The sequence below is a fragment of the Ambystoma mexicanum genome, chromosome 13 (assembly GCF_040938575.1).
Source record: "Ambystoma mexicanum isolate Mex_15411 chromosome 13, UKY_AmexF1_1, whole genome shotgun sequence".
Lineage (NCBI taxonomy): Eukaryota > Metazoa > Chordata > Amphibia > Caudata > Ambystomatidae > Ambystoma > Ambystoma mexicanum.
Window position 1 is genome coordinate 503,006,414 of NC_090938.1, and position 26,721 is coordinate 503,033,134.

The 26,721-nt window shown below is 46.6% G+C and overlaps 1 protein-coding gene across 1 annotated transcript in view; it reads left to right on the top strand.

Moving 5' to 3' along the window:
- Nucleotides 1-9,121: 9,121 nt before the first annotated feature.
- The window catches only part of VPS25 (vacuolar protein sorting 25 homolog), a 148,333-nt gene continuing 130,733 nt past the window's right edge, over nucleotides 9,122-26,721 (top strand). The window contains exon 1 of the mRNA XM_069634170.1: nucleotides 9,122-9,339. Coding sequence (XP_069490271.1) covers nucleotides 9,257-9,339 — 83 coding nt within the window. The 5' untranslated portion in view covers nucleotides 9,122-9,256. The remainder of the gene's footprint in view (nucleotides 9,340-26,721) is intronic.

The following is a 26,721-nucleotide window of genomic DNA, read 5'->3' on the forward strand; positions in this document are numbered from 1 at the left end:
AGCTGCCATCTCCATGGGGGTGTGCATGTTCATGACTGGCATACGGATTCCCATCAAAAGTCTATTGCCATCAAGAAGTCTTTCGACAGGAAGACGTTGTTCATGGTTGACCTGGACAAGGCCCACAAGGTCTTCAAGGCCGATACGAATGCTAACAAACTGCGCTGAAAGTCCAAGATCAAATCACAGCCCTCCAGGGAAGTGAAGGATTCTGGCAGGAGCCAGCAGTCCAGACAGCATTTCCAGCAAAGCTGGGGTAAAGGGAAACCACAGTCATCCCGGAGACCCGGGAATGTCTGTTCCACAGTACGTCTGCAGAAGTCCTGCCAACAGGCCAGTGGAGACCAGGCTCTGATTCTTCTCTGAGGCATGATTGGCTCTGCCATCGGATGCTTGTGTGGCCAGGGTGGTGCAGACGGAATTTGTGATTCCTCACCACCGGAGTGGCCTTCACTCCCCTGCCCCAGTGCCGGGTCAAATGTCGGGCCATGCATAGCAACATCCATATCTGCTGGCCAAGGACATTATCCCCAGGGTTCCAGCTTGGCTGGAGGGGTTCAGATTTTATTCTATCATCTTCCTTGTACCAAAACCTTCTGGGAAATTCTGGCTCATTCTGGACCTGAAGTGGTTGAACCTGTTTGTTGCCAACCGGAATTTCAAGATGGAGACTCTTCAAACAATCATTCCCCTGATACAGGAGGGGGACTTACTTGCCTCTTTGGATCTGCAGGATGCTTATTATCATGTCCCCAATTGGCTGGCTCATCCAAAATGTCTGCGGTTTTCTGTGGGCAAGCATCATTATAAGTTCCATGCTTATCCCTTTGGACTGAAGACCGACCCCAGGTCTTCACGAAGGTCCTGGGACCGGTGGTGCTGGCTCTTCCTGCTTAGAGGATACAGACCTTTCACTATCTTGATAACTGGCTGGTACAGGATTCCTCCCAAGAGGCTCTAATGCTACAAGTGTCCATCGTCTGCAGGACTTTTGAGTCTGTGGGGTTCAACTTGAACGTAACAAAATCGCACTTGCAACTGTCTCAGGATCTCCAATTCATTGGAGCTCAGTTCTGGGCGGCCAGGGGCTTAGTCCTGCTGCTGAAGGACAGGTCCGTCAGGATTCGGAAACTGGTTCAGGCCTTCACTTTGTTCAATAACTATATGTGAATGTTTTGCACCAAACCTATGAATGGAATTTTGGTGTCTATGTTTTTAAATTCGGTAAACTCATTAAAAAATCCTTTTTGTGCCAGGATATACTTGGGCTCACCCTGGTGGACTCACAGGAATTTGAAGACATCCTTCCTGTCTCGGGAGCCTTGAAGGAGCAGTCCCAGTGGTGTTGCAGCTGCTGAATCTCATGCTGGGGTTTTGTTAGGAATCACTCTCAAGGGTTACCCCAGCCACGTAGGTTTGCCCGCAAAATGCAGTCAGCACAACAAACCACAACACCTAGATACAGATGCTCTAATGCCCTGCAACGGAGAGCGCCGTTTCTAGCTCAATACAGATTGACAAGGCAACGGGGTAAAAAAACACCACGTTGCGCTGCCGCCAGCAATCACTCAAGTGACACCTGAACACGTAGCGTCAGGAAAATAAAGCCAACCCCCAACCCGTTGCTCGCCGCTTCTGATTGAATTTATGGACTTCGTTCTTTCCCCCTGATTCTGGTTTCTTGTTTGTTCAGCCCTTGGTTTTTGACTTCTGTAATACAACCGTGTTTTGTTTTGTATTGCCTACAGCCTGCAGCGATGCGTGCCTTGTGCACGCGGCTGCTTCATCTATCTACGAACGCTGACAAACCCTACCTTCTGTCTAACGGATTGCCTCTGCCTGCTCCCAATTGTACCTCCATTACCTGCACACTGACAAACTCTACCTTCTGGCGAACGGATTGCCTATGCCTGCTCCCAATTGTACCTCCATTGCCCGCACGCTATCAAACCTTACCTTCTGTCTCCTGGACTGTCCTTGCCTTTTCCTATTGGTAACTTCTTTGCTCGCACGTTCCCAAATTGTTTCTGTATGAACGGACTCCTGCACAACTCTGTTGTGTCCTTGCACACCATCCACTTGTTGCCCATAGGATATTCATCAAAGGAAAACATTCTTCATTCAATGACCTGTTTATTCTGGCCACCGGAGAACAGCTCCCGACTGCATCTTTATTCAACATTCCCTTTGGATTATTGCAGACTAGAGACGCTTGCTGTTCCCATCGGCAGAGGCGTCCTCGTGCCGTCGGGATAGGTTCTGGAAATTGGGACTGTCAAGGTTGTTAGGCATCCTTGTGTCGTCGGGGTAGGTTTTTGGACTTTGGGATTGCCTCACGGATCGTCTCAGCCCTCTGATACCATCGGACCAGGACCTGGGATATACCACCACGCTCCAGAGTAGAACACTGTCAGCCTCTGGTAAGACTGCTCTTTGGTTACTTAACAATAGTCTTATCCTCTTGTACAGCAGTAATCTTGCAGTCGGTCATATTTTATATATCCTTTTTGTTAGGTATTCGGTTTCCCCAAATATCATGAGGAATATTGTCATCTCACCCTACTAGCTTTGCATTCCTATCTCTTGGGTTCTTCTTTCTGCAGGTTGGTGCGCAAATTCTGTATTCTATTTTGTTAATTGTATACAGTCATTGGCACTGATTACTTCCCTTGTGTTTTCTCTAGTCAGCGTTTCCAAGGGTGTGTCCCCTCTTCCAACTATTTGATCTTTCTGTCTGGTAACTACTCATCAGAAAGTTACAATTGTAGGAATAATTCTTCAGCGACTCCTGTCTGGTCAGACGTCTGGTTATCTAATTGATCAAGGTTTTGGCTCTGAGTCCTAACAGGTTTCCACTACATCAGCCTTGTCCGATCACGATTGTTACTGATGCTAGCAAACTGTGGTGGGGTGCGACGGTGTGGTACTTCTCGCATTAGGAGAAGTGGGGTCTCTGGAGGCTTTGCGCTCCTCCAATTGGAGGGAATTGGCTGCAGCAGTGAGGGCCCTGCATGTGTTTGGGTCGGTTCTCCGGTGGAAGGCTCTACTTCTCAGGATGGACAATACGTTGGTCATGGCTTATATCAACCAATAGGGAGCTATCCGCTCACAGGGGCTGGAGGCGTTGGCCTGTTCCTTTGAGGGTGTGGGCCGATTCAGCAACTATTGTCTTTGAAGGTGGTACATATCAAAGGGGTGGACAATGTGGTGGCGGTCTGCTTGAGCAGCGTTTTGTTGTCTGTGGCTTGGGAACTGAAGGAGGACGTGTTCTGGTTGGTTTCAGCTCTGGACCTGTTTATCTCTCCCCTCAATGCAAAGGTGGGGTCTTTTTGCTCCTGGTTTTCCTGTGCGGACGCGTAAGGGGTGGATGCCTTGAATATTCCCTGGTTTCTGGGTCTGTTGTACGGATTACCTCCTCACCCGTTGATTTCCGAAGGTGGTGGTGGTGAAAATCAGAGATTCCAGGGTGGAGATGAATCTCCTGGCACCTTTTTGGCAAATGAGATCGTGGCTCCTCCTGGTGTTGAAATTGGCGGTGACTCTGTTTTTTCTGTTACTGACCTCTGCCTGCCCTCTGCTTCTAGAGTTGGGGGATTCTGCGGTCGGGGTGCCTCACTTGGAGGTCTGGAGACTGAAAGGGAAGACCTGCAGTGTCTAGGTCTGCCCGCTTCTTTGGCACAGAGAGTGCAGTGTGCTCAGCAGCCGGCCACGTTGAAGGTGTATGATCGATACTGTGGACATTTTTCTAATTGGTGAGAGCGTTTGGGGTTATCGGCTCTGCAGAGTTCTACTCCAGCTATCTTGCAGTTTCTGGTTAAGGGGTTTGTTTTGGGCATTGCGGTCTTCACCCAGTGGTCCCAGTCTGCGGCAATCAGTGCCATACAGAAACCTTTGAATGGGGTAGCTGAGCATGAGTACCTGGTCAACCAGTTGTTGGAGTTCTCTCATTCCCGAACTTGTTTGGTGACTGGTTTTCCAAAGTGGGCCTTGCAATTGGTGTGGAGGGCCTTTTAGTGCGCTCCCTTTGCGCAGGTGCCAGAGGTGGTCCTGAAGTTTGTTACTCTGAAAGTTGTGTTCCTTGTGGCCATCTCATTCGCTAAGAGATTGGGGCGCTTTTGTGCAGGGCCCCCTATTTGGAGGTTCATTTTGATGCCTTGTTTTTGCATTGTGATCCAGCTTTTCGACCAAAGGTGTACTCTAAGTTTCATTTGGCACAGGAGGTGGGTAGTCTATTCAGAGTGGAAGCATTAGATCAATCAGTAAATAGAATTGGGGAACCCTCACATGTGATGCCAGGGTGGAGCATTTGTTTAGAGAACAACCAACATTTGCTTATAAGAGAAGCACAAACTTGAGAGACCAATTGATCAAGACCAGACCAGCTAAAAAAACTCTATTGACCAAAGAGACAAGTACTTTCCCCTGTTTGCCTTGTATAAACCGCAGGTTTGTAACAAAGGGTCACATTATAAATCACCCCAGAATTGGAGAGAGAATCAAGATAGTTTTTCTACATGCAATACCAATAATGTGATCTATACTGTTAAATGCCCATGTTCGGTATATTATGTTGGACAATCTAAAAGGCCATGCAAACAAAGATTGAATGAACACCGATCTTGTATTAGGACCAAGAATGTCAACTCAGCTGTGACCAAACTTTGGCTAGAAAAAAAGACATGATATTTCACAAATTTGTTTCCAGGTTGTGGAAGTAATTGGGAAAAAAGACCCACATGAAGTACCGGCTAAAAGACATAATCAAAGAGAGACATTCTGGATTGAAAAACTGGATGCCCTGACCCCAGGAGGAATTAATGAAGAAGTGAACTACATGTGCTTCATATGAAGTGAGGGATACAATATATGTATTGCTATATGACATTTTATGACGAGCAACAGGTACACACCACTTTGGCAACACCTGATAATGTGGAAGTAGCATCTTGTATAATGACCCACTAGGTTTACATATGTTATGCATTTTAGCGAACATGTACACTCCTTGCAAGGGTGTGTTCGGGGAGAGCCCTTATATAGGTATTACATATCAGGAGTTGATAAAGTAACAATATCAACTTGATAAGGACAGCCACACCTGTGTTCTACATTATGTTGTCCAGTTTGCCTGACACGGACATCGTTGGTAGTTGATTATGAAGCCAATGGAGAGAATCATTTACACATGTTAATACATCCCATTTGGATTTATGATTTTGCTACAATGCTGTAATCCTTAGCGTTTCATGCTGTACAAATGTAAGGTACATTTAAAAGTCTGTGTACGTCGTGTTAGACAGCTTTACGATCTAGTCATTATTATACTGACCACTGTACGTGCATGTATGAAAAGCACATCACCAGTCTTAACGATTTCTTGATGATATCCGATGGGTACCTGTAAAGATGTACTTGTATTGCCACCTTTTCCATTTTTGTTCCGCACACCTGTTCCCATATAATAGCAGTAAGAACATGATATGAGGGATGGGGCAAGTGTTATGTGTAAATACACCTGAACTGCTGCCTATTCCTGTTTGTTTGGCGTGCGCTGATTCAAAGTCATCGTGTGCGCGCGCGCGTGACATCACGCCGCCCGCACAAGCAGCATTTTAATGACAGGTAAGGTGGCAGCCATACACGTATTATGGCGCTGTAGCTCTTTAGGGCTCCCACATGTAAACGCTGGTAAAAATGTTGGGTCTTTAGGGGGATTGATAGTTGTTCTCACTAGATGAGGAACACTATTTGAAACTGCATCTGTCTGATTCTTTCTCCTTTTCTAGGTGGAACTTAACAATTTAACCTCATAGAGGTTTTTCAGAAGACTCAGGTACACTTTTTCTTATCCATTGGGTGTACCTTAATAAAAACAAAGTAATCAGACTTGAAATTTCAACTGGTGATTCCATGTTTCTTTTTGCAGTCATGCAATGATCGCTTGATGTATTAAGGGAACATTGTATGTGTCTAATAACGATTTATTCTTTCTCATTTCTCTTTATCTCTTTATATAACTTTTTTTTCTTCTGTGTTTGTTTTTATGTACAATTCTCAATTGGAATGGAATTATGTGCTTGATAAATATGATAGTGTTTAGCCCTGAGGATGGATATGAATCCAAAATGCATTGGCTATAAGAACACTTTGGCAAATTGCACTGCCTTTTTGTAACAGATAAATGACTGAGTTATAAAATAATAATCAATGGAGATGTGATTTAATATTGAAGAGGTTTTGAAATAATTTGAACTAATATATGATATGATATGGCATTCATAACGTGCCTATACACAAGTGTTTCAAGGCGCGACGAGGCAAGGGAGGGAGAATAGAGGGAAGACAGAAACAACAATCTTACTAGGCCAGGTGACATTGAGATTGTGCAAGTACAGGGGAAGGGGGAAAGGGAAAAAGTGCAGGGGAAGGGGGGCAGTGCAGTAGATGGAAACAACAGTAAAAATAAATAGAATAAATAAAAGCAATAAGTAAAAGTGCAGCCAGCTGGTGGCAAGGGTAAGTGCAGAAATCAGGTGTCAATTGTTGGTAGGGGGATGTAGGGATACAGAAAACAGTCCCCAAGAGCGGGGATTGCCAGGGGGGCAGTGCAGGGGTGCAACTGGTGAGGAAGGGACCTGGGCCCAAGATCAGAGGGTAGTCAGGTGACCAGTGCAGTTTCAGCCAGGAGTTCAACAGGGGAGAGGGGGAGAGAAAGTCGAAGAAAAGAGGAATGTTTTGCAGTGCTTCTGGAACCGGAGATGGTGCTCCTCAAGTTTCAGAGAGGCAGGAAGGCTGTTCCAGAGGGAGGCCCCAGCCAAAGAAAGAGATCTCCCACCAACTCGATGCTTGGAGAAGCGACTGACCCTGAGGGAGTTGGAGGAGGATGAGTGAAGAGCATGCGAAGGAAGATAAGAATATAAAATATGAATGTTGTCATTACCCCAACTATATGGGATTAAAGAGTGCACTTGGTAGGTTCATAGGTCACTGTGAACTTTTTTTGTTTAGATTGATATCTTGGTTCCAAAGGATTTGTTTACCAAGAAGCTCCATGAACACTATATGTATTGCTCAGAATATTCTATAACCACAAGGTGTTTTTGTCATCCCTTTTTCCGGATCCGGGTTCACCTAAGGAGGTTTGTTGGCACACCCTGAACGTCTGTAGGGCTGTTCTGGTATATTTGGAGAGTACTGCATCCACACGGTGGTCAGGCAGTCTGTTTGTTACATTTGGGGGACCGCATGCAGGGAGGAAGACTGCGGTTCCTATGATCAGTCGGTGGATCAGGGAGGTGATTTATTTGTTTTATGAGGTGTTACGGAGTGGACCTCCGATATGTATTTCCCCTTTAAGGGGGTGTGTACCTTGGTACGGTGTTACCCTTTTAAGATGGGCCAAGATAATAAAAGGGAGCCTGCAGGCAAGTGCCAGCAGAACGGCCGCAGGCACCATGACCAACTAACTGGTGTGTGTGTCTTCTATTGTGGCCTGCAGGCCTGCCCTGTAGACACAGGGCCTGCAGGCCACGGTGCCCTGAAGTTCCCTGTTTAGCTTGCAGGGCAGGATCCTATGAAGGCCCACGGCCAGCCATGCCGATCACTGAGGCTCTGAAGCCTCCCGAGTGCTGGTGTCCCATAGCACTGTAAGGTGGGGCTGGTGCGATGTCCATGGCCAGCCCCCACCCATGCAACTTGCGAGGCCCCGAGCCTCCTGATGCTGGTGTCCCATGGCATCCAACGGGGGAGCTGGTATGATGTCCCATGGGCAGCTCCACCCCCTAACACGAGGGTTCCGGGCAGCCCTTTCCCTTGGGGGTGCGGGCAGGTTTGCAAGGGGTATGTCGACTTCCTGGGCAGAGGCTTGAGGGGTGGCCTTGCAGGAGATTTGTAAATCGGCCACGTGGGCTGATCCCAACATGTTCACAAGGCACTACTGCTTGAACTTGCACTCAGAAGAGGCTTCCTCCATACATGCCAACACTCCCGATTTAGGTGGGAGACTCCCGATTTTTTATTGAAAAATCGGGCTATATTTTAGTGTCTCCCACCTAAAATAACGATAACCCCAATGCAATCCTATGGGGAAAATACATGCTCCTGCCTGCTGTGGTGAAATCTCCCCCCAGGGGCTCCCGAATGTTGGCATGTCTGTTCCTCATTTGGCCAAGGGGTTCAGAGCGCTGGCGCTTCATGATACTGTGGTGGTGTTGTTGTTGTATTGTTTTGCAATAAAGTGTTGGTGTCTGTGCTCTCCATTATTTCTGTTGGGAGTCTGCTCGTCCAATTCCTTGGGGGGCTTTGGTATGCCTCATAAGTAAGCACTGGACGAGGAAGAGGGACGTGGAGATAATGATCTGATTACTTACAGGTAATCTTCATTACTCTTAGTCCTGCACTTCCTCATCACAGTACTTACGACCCACCGCTCCCTCTCTCATAGCTCTCAACTCACACGCTTTTGGCAGGTGTCACCCGCCTTGTAAACAGCTGATTTACCCGCCAAGCCTCCTGCACGCCCATTCATTTCAATTGGCCTCTCACCCGCCAAAAATAAAATTGGGTGTTTTCACCCGCCTTTGCGACACAAATGGTTGAGATCTATGCTCTCTTCTTAGGACAGGAATGGGTCTTGGCACTCTGGGTGTGCGTTGGAAAAAATGGGGCATGCCGGAGTGCTGGTGTGTTATACTACCTGGTATAGGGGCGGGGCATGGAGAAATACAAAAGGGACTCCAATAGCTCTCAACCTTTCATGGCCCCTGGGTGGGTGAAAACACTTGATTTTGTATTTGGTGGGTGAAAGCCAATTGATTCCTATGGGCGTGGAGGGAGTTTGGCCATTGAGAGAGCTGCCTAAGTGGCAGGTGATACCCGCCAAAAGCGTGTGAGTTGAGAAGTATGGACTTCCTGTCAATCAGGTTGGTACCTCATAAGTAAATACTGTGACGAGGAAAAACAGGTCTAGGAGTAATGATTATTACCATTAAGTATTCAGATTATTTACAAAACTCAATTACTCAGGTACTTGTAAAATTCTAAGTACTTAGTAATTCAAAAAAACATACAGCGCCTTTGACCCTTGTGGCCGTTTTACCACGAGACAGGGCAGGCAATCCCTGCAATCAATAACCCCATTCCAATATGGCGGAGGTGCTCACACACATCCCATGCCTTTACATATCTTGCAAAAGGGTAGGAACGAAATGTTGACGGAACCTTCATATCCGAGCACCGACGTCCAATCGGGTACGAGATGGTCACTTCCGGGAGCTCCCAGCTGCGGGCGGAGATGGGGTTTGAGTGGCCCTGGCAGTACAGCTTCCCCCCGTTTTTCACGTGAGTGCTGTGGGCGGAGACTTCGTGTGACACCGTGATCCAGAGATCACCCATCGGGTCGGGAGGTGCTTTCCTGACCCCATAGAGCACGAGCCATCATGTTCCCACCACTTCCTGATGGGACATGTTGTCACCTGTCAACGCATGGGGGCGGGGGAGCTTTGAGGGAGTGACAGTGTAATAAGAAGGGTGCACCCGAGTTATCTTTTGAGTTGGAATCTCCCTTTCCGTGGAACACCCGAGGGAACCCTGAGGTATGACATTAATAAGAGCGGGCATTCCCATGGGAGCGCCTTACTATGTAATAAAAGGGTCAAATCCAAGCGGGGCTGGGGATGCATGGGGTGTTTGCCATCCATTTCAATGAGTGCCACCCTCTCCCCACGTGAAGTTCCTAGCATACATTTCAAGCAATAAGAGGAGGGAGATTTAAAGGAAAAAAAAATAGCTCTGTATTTGCCCACTGAGTTGCGTTACAGTGAAGACTGTTCAAGTTTCCCTTGGCTATGCGTGAGAATGCCAGCCAGGCTTGGTTTTGATTTGGAGTTCTTGTTTCAAATGGGAAAGCTACACCTACAGATCTCAGAATACAAAGGGTGAACCTTGCTGGATGGCGTTTTAAAGCATGCCCACGGGAAACGTGAGAGCTATGAGGGTGGGTGATGGTTGTTTTGGGGAGAATGACATTGAATCATAATTAAGAAATGTAAAATTTTGAGTAGTGAGTCGCCGACCTCTTGAGTGTTGCTGTCCTCCGTGTTCTGATTAACACCCAAGTGCAATGAGGGAATGTTCCTGGGGGTGTTAAAAGTCATCCCCATTGCAATAAAATATACCAAACGTTGCCTTGGCTTGCGCCCAGTTTGGGAGAGTTGGTAGAAAGTAATGGAAACTTTGAGGTTGTAAAATGCCCTAATATAAGGGGGCCACACCCTGATAATCTCAAAGGGACAGCAAGTGCAGTAAGTTAGCCTGGTTGACCCAGAACTTTATCACTGTACACACCAATATAATGAACAGGTTCATCCTAATGGAAGCTGAGCAGGTGTGAAATATGTGGCACAGGGTATTAGTGTTGTATCCTAGCTGAAGCTTCATGTGTCCTGGGAATCTGTAACAAGGCAACTGCCTGCTCCCTTATTTGATTGAGGATGAAAAATGATATGATTGTGTGAAAGTCAACAAAACAAACTTTTCATCAGGGACGTCCTTTCACCAAAAGGACACGGGTAGCAGAAGTGACATCACACAACCCTTGACCCCTGAAAATCACAGGAAGTGACATCATGGGAAGTGATAAAACACCACCTTGACAAAACAGGAAGTGGCATCACATAGCATTGTACTTAAGCACACTACGATATATATAGTTACAATATCACTAATGCGATATACATGTCGCACAAGATTGAATCACCATATGTATTGTTAATAACATTGTGTAGACCCGTATTACCAAATTACTGTGAATGCAAGCAGACGTCCAAGGGCAAATGATAATGATGTGTTATTATATAGCACATACGCTTGATATGCATACAATATCACCCAACCTTTGTTTGTACTAATTTATAGACCCCAGATGGATTTCTTTATTTATTTGGAAGGTGCCAAAAGCCGGGGGGCATTGGGGCACCTATAACACTCAAACGGGAGGATGACCATCAAGGAACAGGACAAAAGGGAAGCGTACAATCGGGGGGGGGGGGGATCACTTGAAAAGATACGTTTTCAAAGCTTTTCTGAAAGTTCCTAGTGCCTCTTCTGACCTCAGGGTAATGGGGAGAGCAGAGAGTTCAGAAAGATTGCTGCCTTACCTGGAAAATATCTGCCAATTCCATTAGTACGTCTATGATGAGGGCAGATAATCTGCTTCTTTCCCCTAGAGCGCAGATTTTCTTGGCGGGCAATATTGTGGAATGAATGATTTTAGATAAGCAGTGGCTTGTCCAGAGATGCATTTGAAAACCATATTTCCTGTCTTTAAACAGGATTCGTTCCTTGACAGAAAGCCAGTGAAGGTTATGTCTGTGATTGGAGCACAGCATCATTTTGCAGAACGTGATATCTATTTAGGCATGAGTTGTAGACTCCAATAAATAGGGAGTTATAATAATTTAACATTGAGTTGATTGTTGCTCGAGCTATGGTGGCACTGTTATCTTCCGAATGGTACGGACAAATGTTTCTGAGAAGATGCAGCTGGTAATTACAAACTTGGATAAGCTGATTGACATGTGCCTCGGAACTCAAGAGTGGCCTGCAGCTGAACTCCAAGCATTTTCATCTTAGTTTGAACCTGGATGGTGTGGTCTCCGATTCTAAAACTCGTGAAAGCTGGATTGAATTTCGTCCGGGCCTGCCTGGAGCCAAAAAACTGAATTTCTTTCTTGTTGGTGTCCAGTCAAAGTCAGTTGGAGGCCATCCAGAGTTCTATCTGTCGGAAGATGTGGGAGATGCATCTGTTATCCTTGAAATGGTCCCCAGTGGATTCTAGGACCAGTTGGGTGACATCGGCGTAGTTTGTAAAAAATACCCCTTGATCACCCACTAGTGAACAGAGAGTTCTTGTGTGTATGTTGAACAAGATGGGGGACAAACTTGCCCCTTGAGGAACACCGCACCAAATGGGAGCTAATGGAGAGACTACCTATTCCCCACTGAATTTTGGATTTTCTTCCTGATAGAAACAACTCTCGGAGGAAAGTCCCAGATGGTGTAAGGACTGCAGGAGGCGTTGTTGATCGACCAAGTTTAAAGCCACCGACAGGTCCAGAAGTACCAGCATTCCCATGCCCTTTTCGATGATACCCAGGATAGGATGAAAAGGCTGAGTTGGCCTTGCTGGGATTTGAACATGCAACCTGCTGAAAAAACACACATCCTCCATCCCCCCCACTCCCAGCAATCACTCGACCCACTGAGCTATCTTACCAGCTATAGTTATCAAATTGGCCATAGTCAAATGAGCAATTACATGTCTGAATGATCTCAAACTGGTAACTGAGATTTAACAGCAGTCCAGTTCATCTGCAGGTCTGGTGCAAAGTTGGCCACATATCAAGCCTGCGTGGATCTACTTTTCAGGCTTCAGACGTTGACAGAATACATTTGATTTGATATGATATTGCATTTGTAACCCGCCTATACACAAGTGTTTCAAGGCGCGACGAGGCAGGAAGGGGGAACAAGGGGAAGACAGACAACGATCCTACTAGGCCAGGTGTCATTCAGATCGCGCAAGTGCAGGGGTAGGGGGAAGGGAAAAAGTGGAAGGGCAGGGGGGAAGTGCAGTAAAGGGTAAGAAGAATAAAAATAAATAAATGGGGCCAGCTTGCGGCAAGTGCAAGGTAAGTGCAGACAAGTGCTGGGAAGGGGGGGCTGTAAGGATACAGAGACAGTCCCGCAGTGCAGGGGTTGCCAGGGAGGCAGTGCAAGTGGAGAGTGGCTGGGCCAAGGACCGAGGTCGGTGAGAGTGGCCCAGTTGCAGTTTCAGTGAAGAATTTAGCAGGGGAGAGGGAGAGAGAAAGCAGAAGCAAAGAAGGTTTTGAGGTGCTTCCGGAACCGGAGATGGTTCTCCTCAAGTTTCAGGGAGGCAGGAAGGTTGTTCCAGAGGGAGGCCCCTGCCGCGGAGAGATCTCTACCCCCAGCTCGTTGCTTGGCGAAGCGGCTGACCCTGAGGGAGTTGGAGACGGATGAGCGAAGAGCTCGAAAAGGAAGATATTTTGGAAGAGAGAGTTGAAGGTATTTAGGCCCCAGACCCCAGAAGGCCTTGTGGACAATGCAGAGGGTTTTGAACTTAATCCTCGCAGCCACTGGGAGCCAGTGTAGAGATTTCAGTCCTGGAGAGATACGGTCCCTGGGCTTAAGGCCAAGGACAAGTCTCGCAGTCCTGTTCTGGATGAGTTGCAGAGGGCGGAGAGTGGAGGCAGGCAGATTTAGATAGAGGCTGTTACAGTAGTCCAGCTTCGAGAGAACCAGGGCTCGGGAGACAGTGAGCTTCTGGGGGAAGGACAGGAAAGGAAGAATACCTCTGAGGAGGTGCAGCTGGTAGTGTGACTTCTTAGAGACGTCGGATATATGAGCAGAGAAGGAGAGTGTGGAGTCGAAGATGACCCCAAAGCTTTTTGCCTTGCAGGTAGGAGCAGGAAGAGGGCCAAGAGAGGCTGGCCAGAGAGCTGCAGGGAAGGAGGGAGTGGGTGTGCCGATGAGTAGAATCTCAGTCTTAGACATTAAGGCGGAGGTCATTGGCGGCACACCATTCCTGGATAGCAGACAGGCAGTCAGAGATGAGAGGAGGAGGCCGAGGGTAGCCTGAAAATGAGCTGGGTATCGTCCGCATAGCACTGAAAGTTGGGGCAGAGAGCGGCGATGCGGTGGGCAAGGAGTGCCAGATACTGGTTGAACAGCCAGGGAGAGAGATTAGATCCCTGGGGGACACCACAGGTAGAGAAAAAGATGTCAGAGAGGAAGGACCCCAGTTGGACCTGGGAGGGTCGATTGGAAAGCAAAGAGGTCAGCCACGCCAGAGCCTGACCAGTGATACCCAGGTTATCACGGAAATGGTTGAGCAAGATGGCATGGTTGACAGTATCAAAGGCAGATGAGAGATCGAGCAGAATGACAACACACGGAGTGTTGGAGTCAAGGTTCAAGAGCAGGTCCTCACAGATGTTCAGGAGAGCTGTTTCCGTGCTTCTGGCAGCTCTGAAGCCAGATTGATGGTCATGAAGACTACCAACAGATTCAGCATGGAGGTTAAGCTGGGAGATGGCCAGTTTCTCCAGGAGCTTGCCCAGGAAGGGAGTGATGGAGATTGGGCGATAGTTAGCCGGACAGGAGGGGTCGGAAGAGGGTTTCTTAAGAATACCATTGGGAGGGTTCATAACTGTGTATTAAAGAATTTAGAGTAGTGCAGGGAAAGCGGCAAACTTGCACGGCATCCCGTACTGTGGGCACTCGTTACCTCATGCATGCAAACAAACATTCTGAACAGCATGCCATGGAGATATGAAAGATAGACACATTACAGCAAAGCATTCATTTTGGACAATGAAATCCAGGGTCCCTTGATGTGCCACAGCCAAACATTTCTACATTACACAAGCTTTTAGGCACAAGTGTAAAGTGACCAAGGACACCGAGATGGAATGTCTTGTCATGATCGTAACAGAGACCACGGCAGAAAAAATATGCTATGACTGCAACTTGTGAAAAGCAGAATACATCTAGTTTTTGTCTGCATTGTGAATTTGAGGTGTTTAAGAAAATACTAAATCAGTGACTCACCCCCTGGAGTATGCTTAAAATAAACCTTTAATGAGTGTAGCATTATTGTATAGAATTCTAGAAAGACTATTTCTTATTCCCATTCTTTCTTATTTAGGGTCACTGTTCAAAGTGGTACACTTGTGGAACCCCGTTTTTTATTTCTATTTAAGAGGCCTGAACAAGAAGCCAGCCACTCCAGAAACAAAGAGCCCCATGGTGCTGGCAGCCCGGGAGCTTCCATTTTAAACAAAAAAATATATATCTTTTTAGGGGTAGCAATGGAGACCTCCGGGGTCGCAGTTGTGACCTCCAAATAACGTCTTGGATTTTCATGCCACAACACCTTTTTGCTTCTGATTCTACACCTGGAGCGGAAAGCACACTGGGAAATCCAGTTCTTTAGTTTCCCTGCACCGTGTATGCAATCTGAACATATCTATGTCCACATCAGTATTTTGATGAGCCAGGGTTACTTCTCTTCTCTGCCCAATTTTCTGTGATTTCTATGAGCAGGCAGAGTGCATAAGAATATGCTGTATGGGCAGACTCCATGCAAGGCATAGATTCGTTTTCAAAAATTGATAGCACAGTTTGTTAATTAAAAACGTTTTGGTTAGCAAACACATTTGATTAGCAATTTGTACTATTTTTAATGTCACCAGAAGTTATTTTTACACAAGACATAACATGAACAACAATATAGCATTTCTGTGTACTGCTGAAGTGAGACAAGTGTCTGTAAAATGTAAAGGGTAGCTGCATGAATGGACACAAAGAAATAGATATGATAAAAAGGCTCTAAAAACAAGATTTCAGTGCAAGGCTCTGTGCAGCTGCGTCCAGTCGGTGAAGCACAGGGCAGTGTCCCATATATTGTATGAAACATGCCTGACTCATCATTTGCTCTGCAAGGAGACGGTCAGATGTTTCATAAATCAAAAAATTCCCAATGTTAAAGGAAAGTCCTATCCTGAGACTAGGTATATAGTGTGGCTTTGCAGCAGGCAGGGTAATTGTCAACCTTAGGTGGAAAAGGTGGCCCTTGTGTGTCATTGATATGATTTTTCAATGTAGCATTAAATACCACATTTGGGGGAGGGCAGGCCTGCTAATAACCTCAACCCCCAAAGCCAGGTAGGCCCAAGCATATCGTTTCAGCAATTTACACCCATGATTGTGGTGTTTATCACCATTAATGCTCAGAACCACCATCTGTGGTAATAAGTGTTTTATGGCCTGTGGAACTTTAAAGAGTGGAGGAGATTACTGTTGCACTCTCTCCATTAGTCCCCCTGAACTTGCAGAGAGACCCCTGAAGGCAAGAGAGAAATGCAGGGCAAACTGTGCTTTCATTGAACAGGGTCATTTGAAAAGCAAGCTGTGCAACACAAGCGTCAGTTTAATTAGCAAATCAACAGAGTTGCATAGCAAATTGCTATGCAACACTGATTATTTTATACCTTGCCATGTTTTTCATTCTGGCTGGCATTACTGATCTCTGCCATGCAATGTGTGCTTATTCCTGAGACTGATGGAGATTCACACTGCATGAGGCAGTAATAGTCGCTCTCACCCAGGTTACGCATGTGTTCATGCTTCACACCACATCATACCTAAAATGTTCAAAATCCTTCGCAAAGAGCCTGCACAATGGCAGCGGTCGGGGTCTTCCCGATGGATTGGACAGAGGACCCTATTCTTTTTCTGTGAGGATTATTCATTGTGGTGCTCAGTGTGTGACACCCAGTGTAATAAGAGACCCCATGGTGGGGAGGTTCAGAGTGTGCCATCCGATACCAGCAGTCTGTGAGTCAAATCCCTTAAGAGTCAAACCAGATTTTCTGGCTAACGACTGATATGTACATAACTCTAATCAAGATTCGCTACATTCATATGTATCTTATCTGGAAGTCCTGAAAACATGTTATGGGTTTAATGCTTTAGGACTTTTACAGTACCCAGTTCTGTACAATATGCACACATCCCTGTGGGAAACAGCGATAATAATATACTTTGTGTAGTATTACTAAAAATATTTATTGAGCACATACTTATCACCAGCACTAAATCAGTTTTCAAGGTGCTTTACCAACAAGGAATCAAACGAGAAATATTCAGGCAACTTTCATTCGAGAACATAAAAAGATAAAGACCTATGTTTTAAGGGATATAAAAGGAAAGCGCATGCTGTTTTAATCTGGATTTGACAGACTAGAATGTAGAACAGTTTCTTTCTGAAATTGGCAACTGATTTAAAAGGCGGCAACCCAAAGTACGTATTGTTTGCCACCGTAATGAGTTAAGGTGAATTTTCCCACCACCAGTAAGTCCTTGGTACTTGATTTCAAGGGTTGTGTAGGAATAAATCACTGAATCATAAGCAGGGGTACACATTTAAAATTGAAAGCTGCTATCCAGGCCTAAAATGTCACTCGCCACCTGTGACAAAATAACCTCTACTCTCAATGATAGAAGGATGAATAGTGGCTAAATCACCTACTCAGCCCCCACACTTGTACACACCAACAGTGAACCCAATCATAAAGGTAAAACGGGCACAGACAAGAGATAGAACTCCCTCTCCCTTTGTGGTACGTGAGCCGCGGGAGTCTATACTCTCAGAAGGGGTGTGAACGTGAACCAGTAGCGACCCAAACAGCAAAGTATAGCAGTTCAAAATAAAAGGAATGTCCCATCATTGTATACAATTATGTATACTTTAATCAGATCAATATAGAAGTAGCTATTAAAAACACTATAAAACACATCTCTGTAGAGAGCACAGTGTATACAAAAGATAGAAAGATGCAGCACTCCGAGTAATGAAATGGGTGAAAATGCAATTAGTAACCACAACAAAATGAATGGCAAGTCTTGCAGTGAAAATGCTGCCAGAGTGACTTAACCAGTCACTAGGACCATGAGGCAGGTATAGGTCAGTAGTACCTTTTTGTTGTTCTTTGGTGGTTTGACGGCATCAAACCAGGTTTTGACCTGTACTGCAGCGTGGTTCAAACAAGGATCTGGTGCAGCATGTCGTGCTGGGTCCAACAGGGAGCTGGCATGGAGTCAGTTCGAGTGAGAGCGTGGAGCCACTCTACTGCAGTGCAGTGTTTGGTTTGTGCATTTCGATTTGCTCACCAGGGTCGTTCACTAACTGCTGGTTGGGTTCAGCGTGTGATTTGATGCTCCAGTGGTTTGAGTCGAGGTCCATTGGTTTGATGGAGTAACCTTGGTGCTGCGATGCAGGATTTCGAAGAGGCAGCAATTTGAATAGGTCCGCAGCAGTAAGCAGGTTATTTGGGCCAAACGGGTGACATGCTTCAGTGACCTGATGCAGCGGGGTACCGGTTTGACAGGTGCGATGCAGCAACAGTTCGAAGTTTGATGGAGTGCCAAAAGCAGAACCAGCTAATCTTTCTGGTTCGCCCACCTGTGAACCTGGTTTGAATGCATTTTGACCGGTTCAATGTGGTGGGACAGGGAACTTTGGCTGATCTGGACTTCCCAGATTCTGCGAGCCCACTTGAGGGCCTCTAGGACAGATGGATCCTTTCAGGTTCTGCTCTCCAAGCCTAGTTAGGTTTGTAGCAGGTGCTGGTCCTTAGCAAGAGTCACCCCCCAATGTGCCAATTGAGTCGGTAGGGAGCAGAGCTTGTCACTGCTTTAGAACTCTCATTCTTCATCTCAATGGCTGGAGCCTTTTGAAAGGTCAGCTCTCCAAAAAGAGGACCGCATAAATTCCATCTTACGTCCTGAAGTCTAAAAGTGAATTTAAGGTGTGGGACACCCTCTTTTATAGGCAAGTTATATACCTAGAGTTCCAGGCCACTACCATGTACAACCCCGGAACGTATTCTGCCTTGATTATCTGTCTGTCCAGGCAAGAATGCCAAAAGTCTTTGGCCATCTCTGCTAGGAGCCTTGACTTTCTCCTGCCTAGGTAATTGATGTATCTCGCTACTGAGTTGTTGTCCATCTTCAGCAAGATACTAAAACATACCCTGTCCTTGGCGTACGTTCTTGCTGTGAAAGAGCCTGCCAAAAGCTCCAAGTAGTTTATGCGCAGGCTCAGTTCCTGTTCTGACCACTTTCCTCAAGTGGCAAGGTCACCGCATCTGGCTCCCCAGCCCTCTCTGCTGGCATCTGAATCTATTATCTGGTCCAGCGCTGACCCATAGCTGGCTCTGCCATTCCATACCTCCATGTGGTTCCACCACTATAGGAGTTCCACTACCACTTCTTCCAAGAGAAATACTTTGAATGTTGGAGATATTCCTTCTCTTGTGAGTTGGTTTCAGATTCTGATGGGCTCTGTTCTGCAGAGGGTCTGAGAAGATGCCCTGAATCGATACGATCTTCAATCACTCTGGCCAATACTCTTAGGAAGAATTGATCCTTGCCCGGAAGGATTCAAATCTCCCTCTTGATCGTGCGCACCTTCTGCATCGGTATTCTGAGAGATGTCCTGATGGTGTACACATGTACCCCGGAAACATTATCTTCTGTGTGGGTGTGATTTCTGCTAAATTGTGAGAAATCATGCCCCCTGGGGAAGATCTTTGGACTTTTTGCCTGCTGTATTGGCAGACCTTTGTCCTGGGACTGAGGATCATGTTGTCCAAATACAGAATTAGTTGGCACCTTCCTTCTCTCTGTTTTGCTGTTGGGTTTCATGAGCTTGGTGAAACACCAGGGCTCTGACGAGAACTTGAATGGCAAGCTTGTGAATTCCCATTAATGCTCCTCCCACTTGAACCTAAGGAACCGCCTATATGGGGAAAATATCAGCGCTGTTAGAAATGTGTCTTTTAGATCGAGACATATTAGCCAGTTCCCTGGCAGGAGCGTACCACAGAGCCTGTGGATTCCCGCCTTCTTGAAGTGTTTATAGAGGATAACACTATTAAACTCCCATAGGTTGATTACTGGCCTCATTTTCTCCTTCCTTTTCCCTAAGAAAAGATTGCTTACAAAGCCCTTCTGTAGTTGAGACCCTGACACAATTGCTCTCTACTTCCTCATTCAATATCTTGACAGTCCCCTGCTGCTAAGCGTATGGTTGCCAGCTTTGCTGCTTAGAAGGGATTTGTAAAAAAATAAAAGCGAGGTGGAATCCCTGATCGAGTTTTTGCTCAGCGCACCATCCTGCCCTCCATACCCCCCACCACCGGTGCTTGTGCTGCGCTCATCACACCTACCTGATGCCTGGGCTGATTGTCTCGATGAACCCCTCCAGCTGCAGCTTTTAGGCTCCCAATTGAGGAACAATGCGCCTGCTCATTGCTCTTGCTAATATTGTAGAACTGCTCTGTTGGTCTGGGACCTTTTGATTTGCTTGATACTGGCCAGAAGAGCAGCCCTTACCTCTTCCGCCTTTGGGCAAAACTTTTGGGAAAGCCCTCTTTCTTGAGGACTGCGCCTTATCAATCACTGTGGAGGTCCCCGGGAATGTAGCCAAAACCTTGGCAAGGTGATCTCCGAAGAGCAGTTACTGTGCTGTCGGTCCCCAAAGAGGACAATTGCCTTGAGCCCAATCCGCTAAGCCTGCGTGTCAATCTGGGTTTGCATATCTATCGCCTTCTTTGCTAAGGCTAAGATCTTCGCCAGTGGTCCTGCTATTTCAAGCACTTTATTCTGACATGAGCACCATGCCTTGTCGTTACCGTTCTATGTGTCCTTGATGTTAATATTATTGGGAAAGAGCATCTTGGTGTCTAGGTCAGGTGTTTGCTGCACCCTTCCCTATCTCTAGCCTCTGGCATTCTGCTTTCAAGCGACCTCTAACTTCCAGCACCTTGTGGAGGCTATCACTACTGTACGTGAACGCGTCCATTCCTTGGACTCTGGGAGGACCAGTGTTAAGACGGATTTCTGAACTCTGACCTGGTAGTTTTTTTGGAACAGGCTAACCTTCTGGACAAGCCAGGCCAATCAAGGTAGCTTGGTGGCGGTCAAGAATAGGTCTCAGGAAGGGTGAGGCTGACTGAAAGACTTCAATCAGCACACAGAGCAAAGGACACTTAAAAATCACTCCCAGTCAGGTGTATATATAATTAAAATACAAACACATTTATTTCAAGGTCTTTGAGTTTCCACACACAAATCAAATCGCAGTAATACTTTTAAGCCAGCACAATCCTATCTAACTACATAGACCCCATTGGTCTTGTGTATGAAGTGTTAAAGCACGAAATGGGTCCACAACCTAAAAGGGAAAGGAAACAGGTAGTGCAAATAGTCTTTAGTCCCTTCTGCATCTAACACACTCCTAACTAAGAGGCAATCCAATCCCTAAGAAGAGTGGAGCCTATTGCTCAAATGTACTTGCACTGCTGGTGCACGCGGTAAGGCAGATGGGCAAAACGGGGTCTCTTCAAGGGTCTGTAGTAGCTCAGGAAGGTGGGTGAGGTGATGAAGAATAGGTTCCCACTATTTGAGGAGGGCCTCCACTTGAGGATGTAGTCGATTGCAAGAGTTGGGAATAGTTTGCTAGTTCGCACTAGCAGTGGAAAGGAGAGGGGCCACTTGGGGCCACCGGTTAGGGTTGCGATTACTCACTGACCCCAGCGCACTCCGGACCAAACTTTGGCAGTCGAGTACACTTTGGTTGCAGGTTCAAGTGCAGCAAATTTGGTGCCTCTGCAGCTTTCAGCGACGAAGATACTGCGCTGATTCTCAAACTGGACAGTGGCGATTTTTCCGCTCCTGGTGGATGGATCAGGCCAGTTTCACTGTAGCAGGCTTCAGGGGCAAGAGGGGCACAAAGTCAGCGCATCTGCAAAGTTTGTCGCCACGGCTAGGCGACACGGTAACAGCGTATACTCTGGTTCGGGTGCACTCACTCTACTCCAGACCTGGGAAATTCAGCGTGAGTGCCGTGAACACAGAGCTAGCGACGTACTGAGTATCTCCTCGAAACGGCAGTGGTATCATGGCAAAGAGTCTGCGCAAGCTGGTCAGCCCACTGGATGGCCAAGAGACACTTCAAGAAGGCTTACTTGCAGGGTTTGATGAAGGTGATGAGAATATTTGGTCCCACTATTCCAATGGGTTGAAGCGTCTTCGCCGACCTTCTAGGATGACCAAATGCAGAGGGGTCCCACGGGACGACAGCGGGCTCAGGGTGCCAAACATTCCAGTGGGTCACCAGCAGTTCCTCAACTTGGCTTCTTAGTTTCAGGATACTTGGGTCCTATCCTTCGTTCAGTGAGAACTCCAGAGATCGACATGGTATGGGTGTTTGGGGCCTTTTCTTATCCAGAATCTCCTTCGCGCTAAAACGAGATCTGCTCACATACAGGTATACCATACGTGGACCAATCATGGACTGCGGTGGTCCCAGGCATTCACAGCACTCCAGACTCTCTGGCACCCAGGATGTGTATTGGACCCAGACGTTCCAGCCCAGATCCCGGAGGCACACACAAGGCATGCAGAGGCCCGCAAAAGCGTTGCGCTTCGCAAAAAAAAATGTGTCTGCCCAAATAAGCACTGACCCAGGTCACTCGACCTGGGGAAGGTGAAGGGACAAGATGGCTAAAGTACAGGACAAAGAACCTTGTGGCTTGGCCATTTTGGAGCCAGGCCACCTAACCGTGCCAAACGCGGTTTACCTGGCAAGAAAGGGTTAAAAACATGCGAAATAAGCTGCCATCAGTCCTGTCCAAGGCACATCTGCACTTCTCCTAAAAAATCCTTCGAGAGTATCTAGCGCCTTTGGAAATAACTAGACCTAAGTGCACTGTACTGTAAGGTACATTGTACACTTGTTACATGTTGCAGGAAAGTTGCAACGCTGGAAAGGACTAAGGGAAACAGTCTCCAAGTACTGACTGTCTTAAGGGCATGTCAGTTTCCCCATAAAAAGTGAGCGAAAAGCCCAGAGGAGTGCAGCAGAAGGCTGGGCTCCTCTATAAAGTCAGACTATGGTATTTAGACATCAGCAAAAAGTTGGGGTGTACACAACTGGAGGGAAAATTACCTATGAAATGGAAATCTTCCCTAACACTAGCCACTCCCAGACCAAGGACGGGGAATTAATCCACCCCTTCATGTCCAAGGTAGACCACTGATCCTTGCTCAATCTGGCACTTACTGGCCTTTATGGTCAAGTGGGCCTTCTGAAGAGCCTGCAACACAATCTTGAGGTGCTTCACATGATCCCAGGTGGCACTGAAAACTGCTATATCATCCAGATATGCTAGACATAATTCATCCAACCCATTAAGGACATGATTCACAAGCCTCTGGAATGTGGCTGGGGCATTCTGCAACCCAAAAGGCATTACCCTGAACTGGTAAAGGCTCTCTGGTGTTGAGAAAGCCGTCTTCTACTTGGCATGCTCTGCACGGGCTATTTGCCAATAGCCTGCAGTGAGGCCAAATGTGCTGAGGTGTTTGAAGGCACTCAAAGTATCCACCAGCTCATCTGTTCTAGGCAAGGGGTGTGCATCTGTCCTGGTGACAGCATTCAGAGCCCTGTAATCCACACAGAACCTCAGTTCAGAGGTGCCTGCCTTGGGAACAAAAAACAGGGCTGGACCAAGGACTACTAGAAGGTTCAATCACCCCAAGATCCAACATTATGTTGACCTCAGTCTTAATGTAAGACTTTATTTTGTTTGACATCCTGTATCCCCTACCATTGGTAGGTACACTATCTCCAGTGTCGCTGTCATGTTTGCACCAAGCTGTCAAACCAGGAGATTGTGAGAACAAGGGGGGAAATTGCCCCAGCAAACCTTTCACCTCCGCTTGCTGATCAGAAGTCGGGTGAGGGGACACTTGGACACCCTCAATTGAGCTAGCTGAAGGACTGCCCTGGAACAAGTCAGGGTGAGGTTCTGACTCCTCCACCTCCTTAACATCTGAAGCCAGCAGCAGTGCAGCGATTTCAACTCTTAGGACGAAAGCCTCCAGTCTATTCACATGGAACACTTTTGGAGCCTGACCAGCCCTTCCAAGGTCCACTAAATAGTTGACCTCGCCCAGTGACTCCAACACTGTGTAAGGGGCTGGCCATTTGTGCTGTAGAGCTCTAGGCCTTATAGGATTCATGATCAGGACTTGCTGACCAGGTGTGAAATTGATGTGGACTGCCTTCTGGTCATACCAACGTTTTTCACCAGGGCTTGTCCTGCCTTCAATTTTTCACTAGCCAGACCCATCAGGAGTATCATCCTTTTTCTGAGCCCTTGCACATAGCCTACTACGTTGGTAGTTACTGGGGGAGTAGGCATCTCCCACCCCTCCTTGACTATGGCTAAGGGTCCCCTTACATGGTGACCAAACAGAAGCTCGACACTCCTGTGGTACTTCTGTGTAGGCAAACAGTAAGCATGGTAACAGAAAATCCCATGTTCTTCTTTGGGGTTCTTCCAGAGCCCCAATCATGCATTTTAAGGTCCTGTTAAACCTTTCAACTAGTCCATTGGTTTGTGGTGTTATGCAGATGAAACTTATAGATTACGCCACCTTCCTTCCACATGGCCTGCATATACTTTGACATAAAGTTGCTGCCCCTATCAGACACAACCTCTTTAGGGAAGCAAACCCTAGTAAATATGGCAAGTAAAGCTTGTGCAACTGGCTTGGCAGTCAGTCTTCAATGGGATGGCTTCAGGCTACCTGGTGGCATGGTCGACCAGCACCAGGATAAACCCATTCCCTGAGGATGTTTGGGGGTCAAGGGACCAACAATGTCAATCCCTACCCTCTCAAATGGTACCCCCACAACTGGGAGTGGCATCAATGGAGTTTGGATTGTTGACCCACTCTTACCAGATAACTGGCAGGTGGCACAACTCCTGCAGTGACTTTCTACTTGTACCCCCATCTTGGGCCAGTAGAAATGCATGGATAACTTTAGCTTGGTTCGCTTGATACCAAGGTGACCAGCAAGAGGCACTTCATGCGCCAGCTGCAGGAGGAAGGGTCTTACAGCAAGGGGAACCACCAACAACCTATGGTCTCCTTCTGTAGACTCTGTAGGCTCACTGTAGAGGAGCCAACCTTCCCATTAAATCTTATGCTTCCCAGGAGGCTCACCCTCAAGCTGGGAGCAGGCCTGTCTCCTTAGGCCTCCCAGAGATGGGCACTCACGTTGGCCCTTACTGAACTCAACCCTATCAGGACCACCTTCCACTAACACACTTTGTAGTTCAGGATGGCCATGGGGATTGAGCATTTCAGGCAACACCTCTTCCTCGTCAGGTTCAGGTGTTTGACCAACTATCTCCACCTCCGTGGTAGGTGAGTTTGGGGGAATGTTTTCTTTCCCTCTGTTACTTTTTCTGACTTCTTTTGCCTTGGTGTTTTCCCCTATGGATTTGGCTGGGCATTGGACTTGGCCAAGGCAGCCCTTGTTTGTGACCTTGTGCAGGGTCTTTCTGCTGGTCTCCCACAAGCCCCAAAGCTCTGAGGTCATTCCCCAGCAAGACCTTGCTTGGGACATCTCTCTGAATGCTCACTGGAATCCTGACCACTATACCATTTATAGTAAGATTTACTGGCATAACTGGGAACTTAAGAGGTGGGCCATCCGCTAGCTTAGTGGAGGACAGAGGGGCTCTGGCAACTTGGGTCTACCAAGGTAGAATCCACCACAGTTCTGCTGCACACACTATCCCTAAGGGCAGGAATAGCTACTCCATTAATCCGCACACTGTCCTTAAAGTAGTAACTGCAATTGCTAGGGAACCTAAAATGGAGTGCGCAGACACGGGTTTCATAACTTTTGTGATTGGATGCTGAGAAAAAGAGTTGTGTGTTGAAAGCGAAGTTGTGCTACAGTAGTAGAGGATCTGGTGACTTCCCTAGGCCACCTGTTGAGTTGTGTTAAGTAAAAAGAGTGATTGTCTTCAAACCTGCTGCACTCAACACTGTATTGCCAATGAATAATTTAAATAATGCAAATTGATACCAAATTGTTTAGCCTGTGTCACTATATTTATTTTTGAAAGCACAGGAAGAAAGTAAGTATAACTTGTTTTTAATACAAACTAAAATGATGTAATTGGTCCGCTTGGGGTGTTGCACATTTGCTAATGTTGCTTTTTGTGTTCACAAGTTCATATTTGTAATTGATTTACAAAAAACGTGATTTCATAAGAAATTTAAATCATCCACATTTGCAAAATAAATCCGTCGTGCAGCAGCTGACGGTCGATTTCTTCTCCAGTTGGCGTCGAGTGTCGAAGTTCGACGTTGGGGTGGGAAAGGATGTCAATAGATTATTTTAAATTCTAGCAAAAGTATGGCTAAGGCCAGGGGACTCCGCAAAATGCTTCCGACCAGTATGGCAGAAAAAAACAATCTGAGGATCCTAGACGCATGAGGGATCTTGGGTACAGTGGACGTCACACTAGGGATAGTATTACTGGCACGCCCTGTGTCGACGCCCATTTTCGAGTTTCGAAAAACAAACTGTAATACTCCGCAGCTTCCACTAGATGTCGGCCTATGCACAGCATGTGAATCTAAGCAGATACAAGCATCAGAAATACGATTACGGTGAGTAATGTATCCCATATATGTGTCCCTGTAATAAAAACAAAGGAAAGGAGGGGGGGGGAAGGGAGGACAGAAAGGGAGGACAGAGAACGGGGGAAATCGGAGAATTAGAAATCCTGTTTGGCCATTGATGATTGATACATAAATATATAGTTCATTGGTGAAATTCTTAGAGCATGCTTAGTTATATGGGATCTCCTATAAATGATCATTTTACCATACATGTGATATGAACCACCTTTGTGTCACATGTGGCACCAGTTCCTTTAAACCAAGTTTGTGTCATATCACACCAAGTACTTAGGGAGGCGCCTTTTTAAAATACAGGTTGTGATCTGTTGGAACTTATTAGTGTTTTATTTGTACCATAAAGTAAGAACCATGCAGATTTATACATTATGCACGTTGTATCCTTACTGATATGATCGTTTTGAGGCTGACGCTCTTCCCAAATGTTGTCTCTCTAGATATTTCGATAAGCCAAAAGCTCCTTGTCAAATACGATCGCATTAATGAACAATTCTGAGCGCGATCCCTGATAGTAGTACTGCATTGTTTACAAGTCAACAGATGTACCGATTTTAAGCGCATGGTTAT